Below are 22905 nucleotides of genomic sequence, written 5' to 3'. Positions count from 1 at the left end.
GGTGCCTGATCCAGCTCCGGTCAGCTGCTCCATTCCGGAGCCAGAGCAGTCCGCTCCAACGGTGCCTGATCCAGCTCCGGTCAGCTGCTCCAGTCCGGAGCCAGAGCAGTCCACTCCACCGGTGCCTGATCCAGCTCCGGTCAGCTGCTCCACTCCGGAACCAGAGCAGTCCACTCCACCGGGGTCCAGTCCAGCTCCGGTCAGCGGCTCCACTCCGGAGCCAGAGCAGTCCGCTCCACTGGTGCCTGATCCAGCTCCGCTCAGCGGCTCCACTCCGGAGCCAGAGCAGTCCGCTCCACCGGGGTCCAGTCCAGATCCGGTCAGCGGCTCCACTCCGGAGCCAGAGCAGTCCGCTCCACCGGTGCCCAGTCCAGTTCCGATCAGCGGCTCCAGTCTGGAACCTGAGCAGTCCGCTCCACCGGTGCCCGGTCCAGCTCCGGTCAGCGGCTCCAGTCCAGACCCAGACGTCAGCCCCTCTCCAGGTTCGGGGTCTCCCACACCAGGGTCCAGACAGGGCTTGGAGTATAGTGGGAGGAAGGAGAGGGGAAGCAGCGCGCCAAGGTCCAGACCAGACCAGGGGCACAACAGGGAGTGGGAGAATAGGTGGTTGTCACGCCCGGAGCCGGATCCGCCTCCGAGGCGGAATGCCCACCCGGCCCCTACCCTGTTAAGTAAAGGTTGTGCGGTCGGAGTCCGCACCTTTGGGGGGGGTACTGTCACGCCCTGACTCTGAGGACTCTTATTTGTTGAGTCAGGGTGTGATTTTCTATGTTGTATTTTCTATGTTGGTGATCTATGTTTTCTAGATCTATGTTGGCCGGTGTGGTTCCCAATCAGAGGCAGCTGTCGCTCGTTGTCTCTGATTGGGGCCCATACTTAGGCAGCCTATTGGCACTAGTGGGTTGTGGGATCTTGTTCCGTGTGAGGTTTGTTGTGTGTACCTTAGGACGTCACGTTTCGTTTAGTTTATTGTTTTGTCGTTGTGTTTATTCGTGAAATAAACATGTTTGCATATCACGCTGCGCCTTGGTCCGACTCATCTGTAAACGAACGTGACACCTATATATAGCCTCCCTACTGTTAATTTATTTTACTGCTGCTCTTTAGTTATTTGCTTTTATTTTTTTGACTTAACACTTTTTTTTAAACAAAATTGTGTATAGATCCTTGTGTATAGGGCCGTGCATTATCATGCTGAAACATGAGGTGATGGCGGCAGATGAATGGCATGACAATGGGCCTCAGGATCTTGTCAAGGTATCTCTGTGCATTCAAATTGCCATCAATAAAATGTAATTGTGTTCATTGTCCGTAGCTTATGCCTGAACATACCATAACCCCTCCGCCAACATAGGGCACTCTATTCACAACGTTGACATCAGCAAACCACTCATCCACATGATGCCATACATGGTCTGCGGTTGTGAGGCCGGTTGGCTGTACTGCCACAGTCTCTAAAATGACATTGGAGGCGTCTTATGGTAGAGAAATGAAAACTCAATTCTCTGGCAGCAGCTCTGGTGGACATTCCTGCAGTCAGCATGCCAATTGCATGCTCCCTCAAAACTTGAGACATCAGTGGCATTGTGTTGTGTGACAAAATTGCACAGTTTAGAGTGGCCTTTTATTGTCCCCAGCACAAGGCGCACCTGTGTAATGATCCTGCTGTTTAATCAGCTTCTTGATATGCCACACCTGTCAGATGGCTGGATTATATTGGCAAAGGAGAAATGTTCACTAACAGGGATATAAACAAATGTGTGCACAAAATTTGAGAGAAATAAGCTTTTTGTGCGTTTGGAAAATGTCTGGTATCTTTAATTTCAGCTCATGAAACATGAGGACAAATAGGCAGAGTTGCAAAGAAAAAGCCATATCTCAGACTGGCCTATAAAAAGAAAAGATTAAGATGGGCAGTCTGAGATATGGCTTTTTCTTTGCAACTCTGCCTAGAAGGTCAGCATCCCGGAGTCGCCTCTTCACTGTTGACGTTGAGACTGGTGTTTTGTGGGTACTATTTAATGAAGCTGCCAGTTGAGGACCTGTGAGGCACCTGTTTCTCAAACTAGACACTAATGTATTTGTCCTCTTGCTCAGTTGTGCACCGGGGCATCCCACTCCTCTTTCTATTCTGGTTAGAGCCAGTTTGCGCTGTTCTGTGAAGGGAGTAGTACACAGCGTTGCACGAGATCTTCAGTTTCTTGGCAACTTCTCACATAGAATAGCCTTCATTTCTCAGAACAAGAATAGGCTGATGAGTTTCAGAAGAAAGTTATTTGTTTCTGGCCATTTTGAGCCTGTAATCGAACCCACAATTGCTGATGCTCCAGATACTCAATTAGTCTCAAGAAGGGCAGTTTTATTGCTTCTTTAATCAGCACAACAGTTTTCAGCTGTGCTAACATAATTGCAAAAGGTTTTTCTAATGATCAATTAGTCTTTTAAAATGATAAACTTGGATTAGCAAACACAACGTGCCATTGGAACACAGGACTGATGGTTGCTGATAATGGGCCTCTGTACGCCTATGTAGATATTCCATTAAAATCAGCCATTTCCAGCTACAATAGCCATTCACAACATTAACAATGTCTACAATGTATTTCTGATCAATTTGATGTTATTTTAATGGACAAAAAAATTGATTTTCTTTTGAAAACAAGGACATTTCTAAGTGACCCCAAACTTTTGAACGGTAGTGTATTTATACAGTGCATTCGGAAAGTATTCAGATCCCTTGACCTTTTCCACATTTTGTTAGGTTACAGCCTTATTCTTAAATGGATTAAATGTTTTTTTCCCCTCATCAATCTACACACAATACTCCATAATGACAAAGCAAAAACAGGTTTTTAGAAATTTTTGCAAATGTATTACAAATAAAAATGGAAATATAACATTTACATAAGTATTCAGACCCTTTACTCAGTACTTTGTTGAAGCACCTTTGGCAGCGATTACAGCCTCAAGTCTTCTTGGCTATGATGCTACAAGTTTGGCACACCTGTATTTGGGGAGTTTCTCCCATTCTTCTCTGCAGATCCTCTCAAGCTATGTCAGGTTGGATGCATTGCTGCACGGCTATTTTCAGGTATCTCCAGAGATGTTAGATTGGGTTCAAGTCCAGACTCTGGCTGGGCCACTGAAGGACATTCAGAGACTTCAGAGACGCCATTCCTGCGTTGTCTTGGATATGTGCTTATGGTCATTGTTCTGTTGGAAGGTGAACCTTTGCCCCAGTCTGAGGTCCTGAGCGTTCTGTGGCAGGTTTTCATCAAAGATCTCTCTGTACTTTGCTCCTTTCATCTTTCCCTCGATCCTGACTAGTCTCCCAGTCCTTGCCGCTGAAAAACATCCCCACAGCATGAAGCTGCCACCACCATGCTTCACCATAGGGATGGTGCCAGGTTTCCTCCAGACGTGACGCTTGGCATTCAGGCCAAAGAGGTCAATCTTAGTTTCATCAGACCAGAGAATCTTTAGGTGCCTTTTGGCAAACTCCAAGTGGGCTGTCATGTGCCTTTTACTGAAGAGTGTCTTCCGTCTTCCCACTCTACCATATAGGCCTGATTGGATGAGTGCTGCAGAGATGGTTGTCCATCTGGAAGGTTCTCCCATCTCTTCAGAGGAACTCTGGAGCTCTGTCAGAGTGACCATCGGGTTCTTGGTCACCTCCCTGACCAAGGCCATTCTCCCCCGATTGCTCAGTTTGGCCGGGCGGCCAGCTTTAGGAAGAGTTTTGGTGGTTACAAACTTCTTCCATTTAGGAATGATGGAGGCCACTGTATTCTTGGGGACCTTCAATGCTGCAGAAATGTTTGGGTACCCTTCCCCAGATCTGTGCCTCTACACAATCCTGTCTCGGAGCTCTACGGACAATTCCTTTGACCTCATTTTTTTATACATTTGCTAAAATTTCTAAAAACCTGTTTTCACTTTGTTGTTATGGGGTATTGTGTGTAGATTGATGAGGAAAATGTTTTATTTTATCCATTGTAGAATAAGGATGTAACGTAACAAAATGTGGAAAAAGTCAAGGGGTCTGAATGATTTGAACATTTGATTTGATTTGGAACCAGGATTTTCTGAAAATCTGGGAATTTTGGGAAAATTACTTACAGGCCTGATGTGGCATGCAAACCGTGAGTTTCAGGTCACTGTATTAGTGTAAAGCTAGGCCTCAAAATAAGGCCTAATGAGAAATGTAATGTATTGTTACAAAGAGTTTAATTATAATGATAACATATGCCTAGGGCCTCACTTGGTTAAGGCCACTACTGAAAATACAGTCAAGGGTGGTAGTTCTTCAATTCACTGGAAATGGCAAGGCACAATTATATTGGAGGTGTGGCTTACTGGGGGCATTACTCAAAATGTTCAAGCTTATACAACTCAAATCTGGACCCCCGCAGTGACTCTATCGGTTTGAGTAATGACTACAACATCACTTTAAGTAACTGTACTCAGATCTATTAAGTGCAATGGGTTTCCTCAAAAGTTGAGTAATTACAGCACACTAGGGTTTACAGTGGTGCATGTATCTCAATATTTCACTTAGGCCTATTATATTTATTTATATTGACGTAGCCTATAATTCGTCAATTAAATGTTAAAGAATACCAGTGCAGCATATGAGTATCCAATGCAAGCAGGTGTGATTTTGAACCTTGGTAATACATGAGTAACACCTTAACAACGCAGCTTGCAATTAATGTCACTCATGAGAATGAGTGCAAAAAATGTAGGACAAACTTTGCAGCGAAGGCTACCCCCGTTCTAAATGACTTATGGCACGCTATTCCAGTATTGCTTTGATGGATATCGAGGCGCCGTACGTGGATGGGATCTTGTCAGTAGGCTACCACTCCTCAAAACAAATTGTAGTACATAGCGTAGCCTCGTAGCCCTTACTCGGAGGACTTCGGAACTGCAGTTCATTATCGCAATGTCGGTTATTTTTGTGGAGGTGTGGCAGTCGTTGCCATGACAGCATACAGTCCGCAAACTCCCCTGTTGCCATTGATTATTGGCAGTACACATGCAAACGCTGTCTTTCGCGTGTTTTGGAATGAAAATAACTGCAGTGACACCAACCGTTTTGTGGAATGACGCATCATGTTGCTTGCTGGTGGTAGTGGAAGGACTGGGAACATTCTAAAAAGTAGCCCGCACTGTTCGTGTTTGGAACACGTATTCAGGCATGTAATCTTTCCTGACTCGATACAGTGTTGCCAGGACACCAAGGGAGAGGGAAAGCTTTATTCTACAGTAGGCTAAAGGCTATGGGTGTGAAACTGCACTCACTCAATTCTACAAATATCATAGTCTTGTTTAAAACTAAATACAATGGGGACATCTGGAACTAATGCAGTCGAATTCTCAGGGGAAGAGGAGGAAGAAGAGGAGGAATACTATGAATTTGAGCATCTACCTCCACTCCTTGAAGATGAGGTGAGAGTGAATATTTATGTTTACATAATTATCATCATAAATATGATTGTTCTCTCATTGGCATGTATGAACTAAGCCAGAATAATGTAGGCTACCAACAATATTGTGGACTGAGGGTCCCCAAGGGACTGGTTATATTGGCTGTGACATATATGCACCTGGGCTATGTTACTTGTGCAGTCCCAATAGATAGGCTAACCTATATGCTCTTGAGCGAGTGATTGAATGATTGAAGAAGACATGTTGTTTTATAAGGTCTAATTGAATCAACAACATGCTCTCTGTCTCAGGACACCAAGATCAGATTGATGTCTGTGATCTTTCCTTATAACTCTCATGGTGATCAAGGACCATAATTATACTGTGGGACATAGGTAATGACCCCTGCTGTGTCCCCTCTTGGCTTTATGTTGATAATCTGGACATTCATTACGACATTAAAATACTACCCTGTCCTGTTTTCATCTCCCAGTTTGAGTTTTAAAGTAACTGCCCAGTGAAAATCTAACTTTTAAAAGTTAATATTCTGTTAACTCATATCCAAATAATGTTGTTGACTCGTCCTATACTCGTATTTGTGGCCAAAGCATAAAAAACCCACCTCTAACTTGTATCTCAAACAGACCGTTTAAAAAATGCTTGCTATTTCCTCATAGAACATGATGTCATCTCCTTGAGGAGGATGAGCTGGCCAATCAGCGGTCTAGAGGAGGATGAGCTGGCCAATCAGCAGTCTACTTGCACAAATATTTTTAATGACCGAAATATGTCCACACCATTCTGTTGTTGGGGTACGCCCACACCATTCCAACACAGAAAAGCTGCTTTTTAACATACTTAATTAGCATTTTTTTAAAGGAAAACAATTTCACTCATATTGTAAGTAATTATAGTTCCAATGTTAAACAATGTACAGTGGGCAATATGATTCAGTGCAGTACAGTTATTCACAGTTAGGGGGGGGGTGTATGTGTGGGGTCAGCCTGCCAGATGCATTCAGCTGTAGCCTACACACAAGGGAACAAGTGTAAACTTAATCACATTTGACCTTTGAATACTATGGGATTAATTCAACCACTAACAACTCACCATGATGTCCCTCGATTACTTAGTCACCCACTTAGTAGCCCAACCAGAAAATAATCACTCACTACTTCACTCTTCTTTTCTGTCCCTCTTATTCTCGCTCCTTCTCTAAACCTTTGAGGAGTTCCACCAGTGCAGATTTGGTCTCATTTAGAGCTCTTGGAGTGAGAGGGAAAGTTATTTAGGCCTGCACATTAAACATGAGGAGAGAGGGAGAGATTCAATGTTTCTTTGCACTGTTCTCAAGGGAAACAGTCTATTTATGGGCTTATGCTGTTGCTTAAAGTGACAGTTTTCTGCCCTATTATTTTGCCATATTCTACAGCATTGTAGGTGCGCTTTATTCACCTTCCGCAACAAATATTTGGTAATGAACAGACAACCATCTTTTAGATCTCTCTCAGATCAATTGAAGAGGTACTTTAAAGAGGAATATTCTGTCTTCACCCCAGTTCCATCTTTTTAAATGTTAGAAAAAAGGGTTCCAAAAAAAGGGTTATTCGGCTGTCCCATAGGATAACCCTTTTGGGTTCCAGGTAGAACCCTTTTGGGTTCCATGTAAAACACACTGTGGAAAGGGTTCTACATGGAACCCAAAAGGGTTCTACCTGGAACCAAAAAAGTTCTACCTGAAACAAAAAATGGTTATTCAAAGGGTTCTTCTATGGGGACAGCTGAAGAACCCTTTTAGGTTCTAGATAGCACTTTTATTTTTTTTACAACAACTGAATGCCCATGTCCCATGAGACTTTTGTGAAAAGACAGTGGTCTGTTACACTGTTCAGTCACATGCATGTAATGGAAATGCAGAGTATTGGACACCTCATCACAATGGAGTCTCTCTATCTCAGTGCCATCAAAGACTGGCTTTTGTGCTCTTGTGCAAAGCCAACAAAATATCCTGTTTTCTTCACACACAAATCCGGCACTGAAAATGTCTAACATGCCATGAGATGTTTCATATTCATTGATGCAATAAGGCTTCTTCATAAGACAAAATGTGCCCACTTGGCTTTGCACAGTTTGCAGCATGACATACGAGGGTGTGGGTGTAAGTGTGTGTATTGCTGCATGACACATACCGTATTAATTGTGTGTGTGTGTGCATGTGTGTTACTGTTGTGTGTGTGTGCATATGTCTCTGTGTGTGTGTATGCGTGCGTGCCTGCGTGCGTGTGTCCACAGGAGAATGTGTCCCTGGCAGATATCCTGTTGTTGCGGGACACCTGTCTGATGGAACAGGAGGTGTGGGCGGTGTGTGTGGAGTGTGTCCTGGCCCTGCAGAGTATCGCCCCATCGTCCCTCTTCCACACCCTGTGCATCACACCCGACACCCTGGCCTTCAACGCCCATGGCAATGTGTGCTTTATGGAGCAGCTCAGTGGTGAGTCAACACAGCCCAACACAGCCCTCTCTACCTCAGTGATGATCCAGTCTCCCTGTCCATTCAGGGTCACGTTCATTAGGGCACACAAAAACGCTTAAAACAGTTTTGCAACAAGAAACAAAAAATAGTTATCGTTTTTGCAAGTAGTCCAAGTAGTCCCTTCCTGTTTCAGTTCATTTTCTTCCATTTAGTGCATATTGAACACAACCTAGGTCTATCAGTTATTCATTGGATTCTATGGTGTTTCGTCTCATACAGTTAATCTGTTAGTCAGTGCTGTCTGCTATTGTAAAAGACTGAGGCAGCACTCTCTCCACTGATCAATCGGTCTGATCTGATCCACCATGGTATCCTGAGGTCACAGTTCAATCTGTCCTCCCTATGGGAAGTCAAAGGGTCATTAAGATCAGGGTCCGTATTCAGGTCCCCCCTTCTATTTATTATGACTTAAAAGGTCAAACTGATCTTAGATCAGCACTCCTACTCTGAGACGCTTAATGAATAGGGCCTCAGATTCTCCTCCCCCATGAAAAGTTTGTTTACAAACCCCATCATATTCTCTTTTGGTCAGCAGTATATGTTTCAAACTAGAAAGTTCCACCTGTTCCCAAAATAATTAAAATGCAAAACGGCTGCATTTGCAAAAGAAGGATGTCTCTTAATTAAAAGATGTTGAGCCTTTGTGTGATTACATCTGTGTGATGTGATTTTGCAGTCGTCTGCAGCTCCTCGTCTCATTTGGATGGAGAGGGTTGGTGAAACAGTTAGATCCTTCATGTTCAGGATACTATGCCTCTGTCTCACCTTGTCCCTCAGACTTACTGAGAAATACTCTCTGCCTACAGACTAGCTTCTCCTCCTCTCAGGGAACCGCAATCATCTGTCTTTTACCAAACAAGGTTACGTCAACGCCTGTCACACTCACCCCTGTTGTCCCTTCCACACAAACGTACACAGGCAGGCAGGCACGCAAGCACACACACATGTATGCATAGATGCACAGACATACATGCGCACCGGACGCTCACACACATACACACGCACACACATAACCATTAAAGGATAGCCTTCCATTTTCTTTCTGGCAACATCAGTAATTGATAAGCATTGACGAGATCAACAGTGTCTGCGTTGCCAAGGGGATGGTTGCCCTGGTAACCGATATTCTGGCGGTCAGCTGGCTATCAGTGCCTTTGACTCACCCTGGATTCACATTATAATCTATTGCTGATCACTAATTGTGTTAATTAGTTTAAGACACAATAGGATGTCGCTTGTTGTGCACATGTTGGAATACTAACTTTTCTCCCCTGCATTGATTAGGTTTAATTTAGCTGTTTATTGAATACTGTTGCGTGTGGGACATCATCACGTGTCCCCTTAGGAATTGAGCATTCAGAGTGACCTTAAGTGATCAATTAATGATCAGTATGCAGCAATGTTATTACTCATGGGGCAGTATCCATTCATTGGTAGAAAATGGCATTACACATTGTCATACATTTTAATATAAGCTCTCTCCAGGCCCATCTGAGAGAATATGAGAGCCTTAATGTAGGTTGTTTTTCTCAATCATAGTGTTAGCAGTGAGCACATTCCTTTACTCATTGAGTTCACTGTAGTCTACTTCCTACAGTATGTATGTGTTTGCCTCTCTTGTTATATCATAGAGCCAGCTAACTTATGATCTGGCCTTAGCCTATAGCTGTTGAACCTCCTGGAATAGAGTAATGTGCTGTATTCAGAATGAGTGAATTTGCAATTGCCATTATTCAATAAAACATTTTGTATAACCAAATAATTAACAGCACTTTATACAGGTTTTTCCCTCTTTTCTGATGGATTGCTTGTTTTGCAGTGGTACAATCCACTCATATTTCCATTGCTTTCCTTCCTCTCTCTTACCATCTCCCTTTCTCATCCTTTTCCCCGCTTTCTTTCTCTCCACAATTCCCTCCTGACCTCTCCTCTCTTCTCCTCCCTCTGTCTTTGTCTCTACCCAGTAGTGCTCACTTCTCCTTGGCCGTTCATTCTAACCCTCTGTAGTGTCTCTGGTGTGGCCTCCACCTGGGTTGGGAGCACCTCAGTCATAACTCCAGTAGTCAGAGACGGCACTGTGATGATTGGCCTATGTCCTCCATCACATAGTCTAAAGTCTTGCCTGATCATGTACTGTATACACACAATGATAGAAAACAAGTTATAATGAGAAGTACATTTATTTATTGTAATAATGTGGGGTAGTCATGTAATCCGATGTCTTGATTGTTGATCACCTGTGAAAGGAAAGGAACATGTTTAAAGTTCAAATCAAATCAAATCAAATTGTATTTGTCACATACACGTGTTTAGCAGATGTTATTGCGGGTGTAGCGAAATACTTATGCTATTAGCTCCGACAGTGCAGTAATATCTAACAATTAATATCTAACAATTTCACAACATATACCCAATACACACACATCTAAGTAAGGAATGGAATTAAGAATATATACATATATGGACAAGCAATGACAGAGCAGTATGGACTAAGATACAGTAGAATATTATAGAATACAGTATATACATATGAGATAAGTAATGCAAGATATGTAAACATTATTAAAGTGGCCAGTGATTTCAATAGGCAGCAGCAGCCTCTAATGTGCTAGTGATGGCTATTTAACAATCTGATGGCCTTGAGATAGAAGCTGTTTTTCATTCTCTCGGTGCCAGCTTTGATGCACCTGTACTGACCTCGCCTTCTGGATGATAGCGGGGTAAACAGGCAGTGGCTCGGGTGGTTGAACGCAGACAAATGGTTCGGCGCTGAAAGCTTTTGCTGTGCGTCTCCAGTGAATATAGCCTAACTCTTTCTGTTCATGCAATTGATGAGCAAACGTTACTACTACATTGTGATAATGTGTAACAATTAAAATGTGAAGGTAGCTTGTCCGAAATGTAAATGATTACCTTGTATTACTTGTTTATTACAGAAGGATATCTGGCCATTCAAGAGTGCATCGTTTATTCAGGAGAATGGGTAATGCAGAAGTTGCTAATTCCAGGGGGGAAAAAACATGTTTGAAGCCCTATGTTCTATTTATGCATTAAACATGGTTTAGCACTTTGATTGAATTGTGTGCTTATTATATGTATGATCTGAACATGTGTATTGTATTTCATTCCTTTTGAATGATAATTGATCATGATGTGAAATTACGTCTTGTTCTCATTGGTCAGAGGCATGAGGGATGTAGCTCAGTTGGTAGAGCATGGCGTTTGCAATGCCAGGGTTGTGGGTTCGATTCCCACGGGGGGCCAGTATAAAAAATTAATTAAAAAAAATAGATAATGTAAGTCGCTCTGGATAAGAGCGTCTGCTAAATGACTAAAAATGTAAAATGTAATGGGTAGTCCTATTTAAACCCTGTCCTTTCATTGTTTGAGAGAGAGAGACAGGGTAAGATCGGCATGCTGCCGTTTACAGGCGTTATTGAGCCTGGGTTTTCTTTGATATACTGATTCAGTTCAATTTGGCTTTGATCAACAACCAGTTTGTTATTTTTGTTTGTAAATACTTGTACAGTCTCGTCGGCTATACTAAGTCTTATTCTCACTTTGCTAATAAAAAGTCTCACTCTGGGCAAGAACCAGATCTGCATTGTTGCCTCCTCACTGTTAAAATCCAACCGCATGGTCAACTTCACAAGCTCCAAATCTAGACCTGAACTACTAAACTGTCTCTAACTGTGGGAAGAGGAGGCTGATGGTGGGCGCCATTATCCCTGCTTTCAACCCAGCACAAACAATGTGTCACGATCGCTTACAGACGGGACGGACCAAGGCGCAGCGTGATATGCGTACATGTTTATTAAATATCAAACACAACGTCCAAGGCAGCACAACACAACATACCTTAACACGGAACAAGATCCCACAACCCACTAGTGCCAATAGGCTGTCTAAGTATGCACCCCAATCAGAGACAACGAGCGACAGCTGCCTCTGATTGGGAACCACACAGGCCAACATAGATCTATCCATACTAGACTGTACAACATGGACAAACACAGCAAGGAAAATACACACCCTGACTCAACATACAAGCGTCCTCTGAGTCAGGGCGTGACAGTACCCCCCCCCCCCCAAAGGTGCGGACTCCGACCGCACAACATAAACATAACAGGGTAGGGGCCGGGTGGTCATTCCGCCTCGGAGGCGGATCCGGCTCAGGGCGTGACGACCACTTACTCTCCGCCTCCCTGTTGCGCCCCTGGTCTGGTCTGGACCTCGGCGCGCTGCTTCCCCTCTCCTTCCTCCCACGAAGTACCAAGCCCTGTCTGGACCCTGGTGTGGGAGACCCCGAACCTGGAGAGGGGCTGACGTCTGGGTCTGGACTGGAGCCGCTGACCGGAGCTGGACTGGGCACCGGTGGAGCGGACTGCTCTGGCTCCGGAGTGGAGCCGCTGACCGGATCTGGACTGGACCCCGGTGGAGCGGACTGCTCTGGCTCCGGAGTGGAGCAGCTGACCGGAGCTGGATCAGGCACCGGTGAAGCGGACTGCTCTGGCTCCGGAGTGGAGCCACTGACCGGAGCTGGACTGGACCCCGGTGAAGCGGATTGCTCTGGCTCTGGAGTGGAGCAGCTGACCGGAGCTGAACTGGGCACCGGTGGAGCGGACTGCTCTGGCTCCGGAGTGGAGCAGCTGACCGGTGCCGGACCAGGCACCGGTGGAACAGGCACGGGCCATGCCGGACTGGACACACGCACCACTGGCTTGGTGCGGGGAGCAGGAACGGGCCGGACCGGGCTGGCGACGCGCACCACTGGCTTGGTGCGGGGAGCAGGAACGGGCCGTACTGGACTGGCGACGCGCACCACTGGCCTGGTGCGGGGAGCAGGAACAGGCCGGGCCGGGCTGGCGACGCGCACCACTGGCTTGGTGCGAGGGGCAGGAACAGGCCGGACCGGGCTGGCGACGCGCACCACTGGCTTGGTGCGAGGGGCAGGAACAGGCCGGACCGGGCTGGCGACGCGCACCACTGGCTTGGTGCGAGGGGCAGGAACAGGCCGGACCGGGCTGGCGACGCGCACCACTGGCTTGGTGCGAGGGGCAGGAACAGGCCGGACCGGGCCTGCGACGCGCACCACTGGCTTGGTGCGAGGGACAGGAACGGGTCGGGCCATACTGGGAACACGCACCACTGGCTTAGTGCGGGAAGCAGGAACGGGCCAGACCGGACTGGTGACACGCACCACTTGCATGGTGCGAGGAGCGGGACTGGGTTCCTTTATTAACCCCCGCTCCTTCTGCTGCCTAACCAGCTCCTCTCGCCGTGCCTCTACACTTTCCTTCTCCCTTATAGCCTCCTGTAGCGCCTCCCTCTGACCGAATAACTCCTGCTCCCTCTGAACCAATAGCCCCCGTAACATGGTGGCCTCCTCTCCTAACCTGCAGATCCGCCCTGTCGCAGCCTCCTGCTGCCTCGTCATCCACACCGTGTGTCCCCCCCAAATGTTTTCTTGGGGTTGCCTCTCGGGTCTCCGTCGTTGGCACTCCTCTTCCTGTGAGGACTCCTCCGGGAGCCCCCACGAGTTAGGGAACAGAACCTCGTCGTCGTCGTCATCCTCCGACTCCTCAGTATAATACTGTTCCCACTCCTCTTCCCATGGTCGTAGGGACCCAATCTGAAAACCGACCGGGTGCAGCGGTCGGGGCTCCTCTCTCTCGCTCCCCGACCACCCCTTTAGCCCCCCCCAACATTTTTATTGGGGCTGTCTCTCGGGCTTCCTCCTCGACCGGCGTCCTCTGCGTTGCCGTTGCACCTCTCCTGCCTGGGTATCTACCCTCGCCCATGGCCCTGTCCCCGCGAATATCTCTTCCCATGACCACAATTTGCCCACCTGGGACATGGCTATTCACTCCTCCTGGGCACGCTGCTTGGTCCTCATTTGGTGGGATCTTCTGTCACGATCGCTTACAGACGGGACGGACCAAGGCGCAGCGTGATATGCGTACATGTTTATTAAATATCAAACACAACGACAAAATAACAAACAAAACGAAACGTGAAGTCCAAGGCAGCACAACACAACATACCTTAACACGGAACAAGATCCCACAACCCACTAGTGCCAATAGGCTGCCTAAGTATGGTCCCCAATCAGAGACAATGAGCGACAGCTGCCTCTGATTGGGAACCACACAGGCCAACATAGATCTATCCATACTAGACTGTACAACATGGACAAACACAGCAAGGAAAATACACACCCTGACTCAACATACAAGCGTCCTCTGAGGCGTGACACAATGGCATACTTAAGACTGAAAATGCTCTGTATCGTGACACCAAGGCTCTGATCAGGAGATAGTTGCAGTCTCATTAGTCTGGGTTTGTCTCTGAGCTAATGAATAATATAGACTGAGTATACCAAACATTAGGAACACCTTCCTAATATTGGGTTGTGACGAAATAGTTTGACAGGGATGCTGGCCCATGTTGACTCCAATGCTTCCCACAGTTGTGTCATGTTGGCTGGATGGCCTTTGGGTGGTGGACCATTCTTGATACACACGGGAAAATGTTGAGCGTGAAAAACCCAGCAGCGTTGCAGTTGTTGACACAAACCGGTGCGCCTGGCACCTACTACCATACCCCGTTCAAAGGCACTTAAATATTTTGTCTTGCCCATTCACCCTCTGAATGGCACACATACACAATCCATGTCTCAATTGTCTCAAGGTTTAAAAATCCTTCTTTAACCTGTGTCCTCCCCTTCATCTAAACAAGTGACATCAATAAGGGATCATAGCTTTCAACTGGATTGTCATGGAAAGAGCAGGTGTTCTTAAGGTTTTGTGGCTTAGCACATGGTTTTATAATTAGCCCCATATTGTCAATTAGGACCGATACCAACACCACATGGAAAAACACATTTATTACACATTTAACGTGCTGTATTGTTGTGTGCTAATTCTGCTAGACTGAATTATGTCGATGACTGGTTGCAAGTGGTTTCATTGGCTTAGCACCTTCATCATATTTTTGTGGGACTGTAGGCCTACCTACACCACATATAATAAAACATTTATTACACATGTTAACTAGATATACTTTTGTATGCTTGTCTTGCAGATGATCCTGAGGGATCGTTTATACCTCCAGAGTTTGACAAGACTGGCAGTACCTTTGAGGTAAGTTAATTATTTCATTATGAATGGCTACTTCACAGTCTATATTGCCTTTCACTGTAGCAGATGTTCAAAACAAACATAGTAGAAATCAAAGGAATCTAAATCCTCTTTATGTTTATCAGCAAATACAGAAGATAACAATGTCTCAGTAAGAAAGGATTTCACTCTCTCATTACCACTCTCATTCTGTCTCATTAACTCATTACATTTACGTTTACATTTGAGTCATTTAGCAGACGCTCTTATCCAGAGCGACTTACAGTTAGTGTATTCATCTTAAGATAGCTAGGTGGGACAACCACATATCACAGTCATAGTAAGTACATTTTTCCTCAATAAAGTAGCTATAAGCAAAGTCAGAGCTAATAAGGAGGAAAAATAAATAAATAATTATCTCTTTCTCTTTCTCTTGTCTCTCGTTCACTTATTCTCTTTCAGATCTCCCTCACTCCCTCTCCCTAATTTCTCCCTCTGCGTTGTCACTCATTGTAACCATGTAGCCCTATACAGTGAGGGAAAAAAGTATTTGATCCCCTGCTGATTTTGTGCGTTTGCCCACTGACAAAGAAATGATCAGTCTATAATTTTAATGGTAGGTTTATTTGAACAGTAAGAGACAGAATAACAACATAAAAATCCAGAAAAAAACGCATGTCAAAAATGTTATAAATTGATTTGCATTTTAATGAGGGAAATAAGTATTTGACCCCCTCTCAATCAGAAAGATTTCTGGCTCCCAGGTGTCTTTTATACAGGTATCGAGCTGAGATTAGGAGCACACTCTTAAAGGGAGTGCTCCTAATCTCAGCTTGTTACCTGTATAAAAGACACCTGTCCACAGAAGCAATCAATCAATCAGATTCCAAACTCTCCACCATGGCCAAGACCAAAGAGCTCTCCAAGGATGTCAGGGACAAGATTGTAGACCTACACAAGGCTGGAATGGGCTACAAGACCATCGCCAAGCAGCTTGGTGAGAAGGTGACAACAGTTGGTGCGATTATTCGCAAATGGAAGAAACACAAAATAACTGTCAATCTCCCTCGGCCTGGGGCTCCATGCAAGATCTCACCTCGTGGAGTTGCAATGATCATGAGAATGGCGAGGAATCAGCCCAGAACTACACGGGAGGATCTTGTCAATGATCTCAAGGCAGCTGGGACCATAGTCACCAAGAAAACAATTGGTAACACACTACGCTGTGAAGGATTGAAATCCTGCAGCGCCCGCAAGGTCCCCCTGCTCAAGAAAGCACATATACAGGGCCGTCTGAAGTTTGCCAATGAACATCTGAATGATTCAGAGGAGAACTGGGTGAAAGTGTTGTGGTCAGATGAGACCAAAATTGAGCTCTTTGGCATCAACTCAACTCACCGTGTTTGGAGGAGGAGGAATGCTGCCTATGACCCCAAGAACACCATCCCCACCGTCAAACATGGAGGTGGAAACATTATGCTTTGGGGGTGTTTTTCTGCTAAGGGGACAGGACAACATCACCGCATCAAAGGGACGATGGACGGGGCCATGTACCATCAAATCTTGGGTGAGAACCTCCTTCCCTCAGCCAGGGCATTGAAAATGGGTCGTGGATGGGTATTCCAGCATGACAATGACCCAAAACACACGGCCAAGGCAACAAAGGAGTGGCTCAAGAAGAAGCACGTTAAGGTCCTGGAGTGGCCTAGCCAGTCTCCAGACCTTAATCCCATAGAAAATCTGTGGATGGAGCTGAAGGTTTGAGTTGCCAAACGTCAGCCTCGAAACCTTAATGACTTGGAGAAGATCTGCAAAGAGGAGTGGAACAAAATCCCTCCTGAGATGTGTGCAAACCTGGTGGCCAACTACAAGAAACGTCTGACCTCTGTGATTGCCAACAAGGGTTTTGCCACCAAGTACTAAGTCATGTTTTGCAGTGTGGTCAAAACTTATTTCCCTCATTAAAATGCAAATCAATTCATAACATTTTTGACATGCTTTTTTTCTCGATTTTTGTTGTTATTATTCTGTCTCTCACTGTTCAAATAAACCTACCATTAAAACTGATCATGTCTTTGTCAGTGGGCAAACGTACAAAATCAGCAGGGCATCAAATACTTTTTTCCCTCACTGTACATTTATTTCCTGCCTAGACTACATTTATCAGTTGATCAATTGCAGGTTGAATGTGTGTGTCATTGAGTACTGAATAAACCATTGTGTGTCTATGTTTGTCTAATTTATCTGGTCTTCCAATGTCTTCCAATGTATGTGCTCCAAGTGGAGCGGCTGAGGCCATAGAAATATAATGAATTCTAGTAATTATATTTCTATTGCTGGGACCTGCTTGTACACACAACAGGAACTAAACATGTCCTTACAGCAGCTGGTGGAATTAACATGTTGGCTCTGTTTATGTGAGACAGACATTTCGACTTAGAGAGGCTTCAGCTAACTATTTTTGTAATGTCTCACACTTTGATATCTGGATCTTCCGCCTTTCCCATATCCACCACATAAGTACGGGTCGCATTCCTTTTAATTGTTTGGAATCTTGTACCTTGTCTGAGATTTGGCCTAAAAAACACCTAATTCAGATTCATTCAGGAGCCAACAAGTAAGCCATAATTGCAACAAAGAGCTCCATTCCCCCAAGTAAAGCACAAGAAAAGGGAACTCTCACGGCATACAAAGAGACAGGCTCTGGCGAAATTCCCATTAATGTGCTGTAATTTCATCTCCACTGACTCCTGGTATTGCAGCCTATCATCCAATGAGATGAGATCCAAGGCAAATATAAAGGGATGATTATGTGTTTGTTAGATAAGGCCCCAGAATACATTGCCTGCCAGACATGATTAATCTGAGGGTAGTCATATGAGGGAGCAACTTGGCCCTGGCCTTGGCCTGGCCTGCTGCAGCTTTATTTACTTTTTAATGGCCTGGTGAATTACTTCCTCAACCAAAAGCATGCCAACTAGGCCCAGTTTCCAGCAAGACCCCACAAAGTTGCCCAAAGGACGTGTGCTGCATATACTAATAAATTGAGGTTACAGTGATCACGGGTTACGGTAGTGGTTTATGGCTGTTTGTTTGGTACACGAGGTGCTGACATGAGATCATAAATGACACATATTTTATGTTTTAAATCCCATATGGTTGAAGGCAAACATGTCCAAGCAGTGTCAACATGTCTAAGCAGTGTCTCATAGATTTATTTTATGATAAACAATTGCATGTGTCTGATTCTATGGGTCAGTTTAAGGTCAATGACGCTCTGTATCTCGTCCAGGGACACATGTACTCTCTGGGCTCCACCCTCTCTGCTGCGCTGGACTTTGTCATTGAGCCAGAACTGGAGGCAGAGCTGGGGGAGGAGATTCAGAGACTGCTGGAGCAGATGCAGGAAGAGGGGCCAGAGGACAGGCCACTCCTGCAGGTAAGGTCACCATCATGGATGACCTTTAATGGAGTGCTGTCTTTACACTCTTATTATACAAATTATTACAGGTAATATGGTGTAAGAAATATCAGAAGTGATTTTCTCTCAGGTAGTAATGATAGCACTATCAATAGGAGTAGGAGCAGTAGTAGTATGACTATTAATAGGCCTACTATAGGCCCTTTGGCAAACGGATACAAGACATGACATACTGATATGCAACTGTAATACTGAAGATGTGCACAGACAGTGAACATGAGCAGCACCGTGTGGAAGAGCAATGACCGTGCAATGCAGATAGGAAAAAGCATAAAAAATTGATGATGTCACAGTCATGCATGAAACCAGAATTCTACCCAGGGGATACAACTTGAATATTAAGTTTATAGCAATTACAGGATGTATTTTCTTTTGGGAAACAAATGAATCTGTTTCAACACTGAGTCCTCAACATTGAATCATCAATAATGAAATGGCAGAAACGTAATAAAGAAATGTTGCGTCATACAGTACGTATGTTTGTGTTAGCTGATATAGCTACAGTATTATACAGTTGAAGTCGGAAGTTTACATACACCTTAGCCAAATACATTTAAATTCAGTTTTTCACAATTCCTGACATTTAATCCTAGTAAAAGTTCCCTGTTTTAGGTCAGTTAGGATCACCACTTTATTTTAAGAATGTGAAATGTCAGAATAATAGTAGAGAGAATGATTTATTTCAGCTTTTATTTCTTTCATCACATTCCCAGTGGGTCAGAAGTTTACATACACTCAATTAGTATTTGGTAGCATTGCCTTTAAATTGTTTAACTTAGGTCAAACGTTTCGGGTAGGCTTCCACAAGCTTCCCACAACAAGTTGGGTGAATTTTGGCCCATTCCTCCTGACAGAGCTGGTGTAACTGAGTCAGGTTTGTAGGCCTCCTTGCTCGCACATGCTTTTTCAGTTCTGCCCACAAATTTTCTATAGGATTGAGGTCAGGACTTTGTGATGGCCACTCCAATACCTTGACTTTGTTGTCCTTTAGCCATTTTGCCACAACTTTGGAAGTATGCTTGGGGTCATTGTCCATTTGGAAGACCCATTTGCGACCAAGCTTTAACTTCCTGACTGATGTCTTGAGATGTTGCTTCAATATATCCACATCATTTTCCTTCCTCATGATGCCATCTATTTTGTGAAGTGCACCAGTCCCTCCTGCAGCAAAGCACCCCCACAGCATGATGCTGTCACTTTTTTCGCACCAAAGTACGTTAATCTCTAGGAGACAGAACTCATCTCCTTCCTGAGCGGTATGAAGGTTGCGTGGTCCCATGGTGTTTATACTTGCGCACTATTGTTTGTACAGATTATGAATGTGGTACCTTCAGGCGTTTGGAAATGGCTCCCAATGATGAACCAGACTTGTGGAGGTCTACAATTTTTTTTCTGATGTCTTGGCTGATTTCTTTTGATTTTCCCTTGATGTCAAGCAAAGAGGCACTGAGTTTGAAGGTACGCCTTAAAATACATCCACAGGTACACCTCCAATTGACTCAAATGAAGTCAATTAGCCTATCAGAAGCTTCTAAAGCCATGACATCATTTTCTGGAATTGCCCAAGCTGTTTAAAGGCACAGTCAATTTAGTGTATGTGAACTTCTGACCCACTGGAATTGTGATACAGTGAATTATAAGTGAAATAATCTGTCTGTAAACAATTGTTGGAAAAATTACTTGTGTCACGCACAAAGTAGATGTCCTAACCGAATTGCCAAAACTATAGTTTGTTAACAATACATTTGTGGAGTGGTTGAAAAATGAGTTTTAATGACTCCAACCTAAGTGTATGTAAACTTCCGACGTCAACTGTATGTATCTCCCCCTCAGGACATCCTCTCCCTTGCAGAGGAAAAGCTAGTACATACCTCTTCCACAGCCCTGTGCCGGAAACTCTCTTCTATTGGAAGAAGAGTCCTGTCAATCGAATCTGTTGCAACATTTCAAGGTTTGTCTTTAGGCATGAGATATATTTGTGTATTTCTGTGTAAACATATATTTCTATTGTAGTCCACTGTGGCCATAACCATACTACCTGTGTATCCATCCACCATCCACAGATGGGTGGGATAGCTCTCGGGAGGCTCGATGGCGGCAGAACAAATCCAACTGGCAGCTCCACAAAAGCATCAGCTCTGAGGACAGTAGCTTCAAAGACCAGTGCATTGTCTCAGATACCACAGCTGAGAACTCAGACCCCAACGACCCCAACGGACCTCTCCGGCATCACATATGTGGGGTCTGGGACTCCACCCTATGGGCTGACGGTATGGGGGATGTGGAAGAGGATGGATGTGTGATAGAGGAGGACATGTTTGGTTCGCAGTTGGATAGCAGATCTCAGAACAGTTCCCCTGTACGCAGGAGGGATCAGGAGAGGGCTGGGAGGGTAAGGGGGGTTCTGAATCGTTCCTGCTCAGTCCCAGACTCCAATAATCCCCCCGCACTCCCGCCCACGCCCCACGGGGATATCAGTGTCAATGTATCGGACCTCACGGAGATAGGAGCTGAGGAATGCATGGGGCACAGGTCTGTTTGGAGGAAGAGAGGGGATAGAGAGAAAGCCCCTTATGAGTGCAGTGACTCCAAGCAATGGGGCTCAGTGAGAGACAATGAGATGTCAGAAGGGGACAGACATTCTCACCTGCCCATATGTGGTGGTGAAACAGATTCAGACGGTCAAAATGGAACACGTGATGATCCCACTTTGTCCCGCCCAGCTCAAGACCCGGAAGTGTCGGTTGACTCTGCTTGCAACGTGACTTTAACCTCAACCCTTCACACTTCAAATAATCACATGACTAAAAGCATGCTGTGCCTCAATGAAACATCTCAAGATGAGGTGAGTTCAAGTCTAAATTAGACTAAACTATTTAATTGATCTGCTTTGAACATGTACAGCGCATGTAAATTTGGAAAAAGTCAATGGGTCTGAAAAAGTCAAGTATTTAGACCCCTTGACTTTTTCCACATTTTATTAGGTTACTGCCTTATTCTAAAATTGATACAATTATTTTTTTCCCTCATCAATCTACACACAATACCCCATAACGACAAAGTGAAAACAGGTTTTTAGACATTTTTGCAAATTTATAAAAAATGTAAAACAGAAATACCTTATTTACATAAGTATTCAGACCCTTTGCTATGAGACTCAAAATTGAGCTCAGGTGCACCCTGTTTCCATTGATCATCCTTGAGATGTTTTAATTCATTGGACATGATTTGGAAAGGCACACACCTGTCTGTATAAGGTCCCACAGTTGACAGGGCATGTCAGGGCAAAAACCAAGCCATGAGGTCGAAGGAATTGTCCGTAGAGCTCCGAGACTGGATTGTGGCGAGGCACAGATCTGGGGAAGGGTATCAAAACATTTCTGCAACATTTAAGGTCCCCAAGAACACAGTGGCCTCCATCATTCTTAAATGGAAGAAGTTTGTAACCACCAAGACTCTTCCTAGAGCTGGCCGCCCGGCTAAACTGAGCAATCGGGGGAGAAGGGCCTTGGTCAGGGATGTGACCAAGAACCCGATGGTCACTCTGACAGAGCTCCAGAGTTCCTCTGTGGAGATGGGAGAACCTTCCAGAAGGACAACCATCTCTGCAGCACTCGACCAATCAGGCCTTTATGATAGAGAAGCCAGACGGAAGCCACTCCTCAGTAAAAGGCACATGACAGACTGCTTGGAGTTTGCCAAAAGAGGAAACCTGGCACCATCCCTACGGTGAAGCATGGTGGTGGCAGCATCATGCTGTGGGGATGTTTTTCAGCGGCAGGGACTGGGAGACTAGTCAGGATCAACGGAAAGATGAACGGAGCAAAGTACAGAGAGATCCTTGATGAAAACCTGCTCCAGAGCGCTCAGGACCTCAGACTCGGGCGAAGGTCTTCCAGCAGGACAACGACCCTAAGCACACAGTCAAGACAACGCAGGAGTGGCTTCGGGACAAGTCTCTGAATGTCCTTGAGTGGCCCCGCCAGAGCCCAAACTTGAACCCGATCTGGAGAGACATGAAAATAGCCATGCAGCGACGATCCCCATCCAACCTGACAGAGTTTGAGAGGATCTACAGAGAAGAATTGGAGAAACTCCCCAAATACATTTACATTTTAGTCATTTAGCAGACGCTCTTATCCAGAGCGACTTACAGTTAGTGAATACATACATGTTTTTATTTATTTATATTTTTTTCATACTGGCCCCCCGTGGGAAACGAACCCACATCCCTGCCGGCCAAACCCTCCCCTACGTTGGACGAAGCTGGACCAATTGTGCACCGCTCATGGGTCTCCCGGTCACGGCCGGCTGCGACAGAGCCTGGACTCGAACCAGGATCT

At 45.1% G+C, this 22905-nt stretch overlaps 1 protein-coding gene across 1 annotated transcript in view; it reads left to right on the top strand.

Moving 5' to 3' along the window:
* The first annotated feature begins 5006 nt into the window (after positions 1-5006).
* LOC121569198 (kinase non-catalytic C-lobe domain-containing protein 1-like) overlaps positions 5007-22905 on the top strand; it is a 68076-nt gene continuing 50177 nt past the window's right edge. The window contains exons 1-6 of the mRNA XM_041879959.2: positions 5007-5451; positions 7723-7921; positions 15047-15105; positions 18374-18520; positions 20396-20513; positions 20626-21407. Coding sequence (XP_041735893.2) covers positions 5347-5451; positions 7723-7921; positions 15047-15105; positions 18374-18520; positions 20396-20513; positions 20626-21407 — 1410 coding nt within the window. The 5' untranslated portion in view covers positions 5007-5346. The remainder of the gene's footprint in view (positions 5452-7722; positions 7922-15046; positions 15106-18373; positions 18521-20395; positions 20514-20625; positions 21408-22905) is intronic.

Source organism: Coregonus clupeaformis, chromosome 1, assembly GCF_020615455.1.
Source record: "Coregonus clupeaformis isolate EN_2021a chromosome 1, ASM2061545v1, whole genome shotgun sequence".
Classification (NCBI taxonomy): Eukaryota; Metazoa; Chordata; class Actinopteri; order Salmoniformes; family Salmonidae; genus Coregonus; species Coregonus clupeaformis.
The sequence above is the reverse complement of the archived record's forward strand: the minus strand, read 5'-3'. Positions and strand labels throughout refer to the sequence as shown.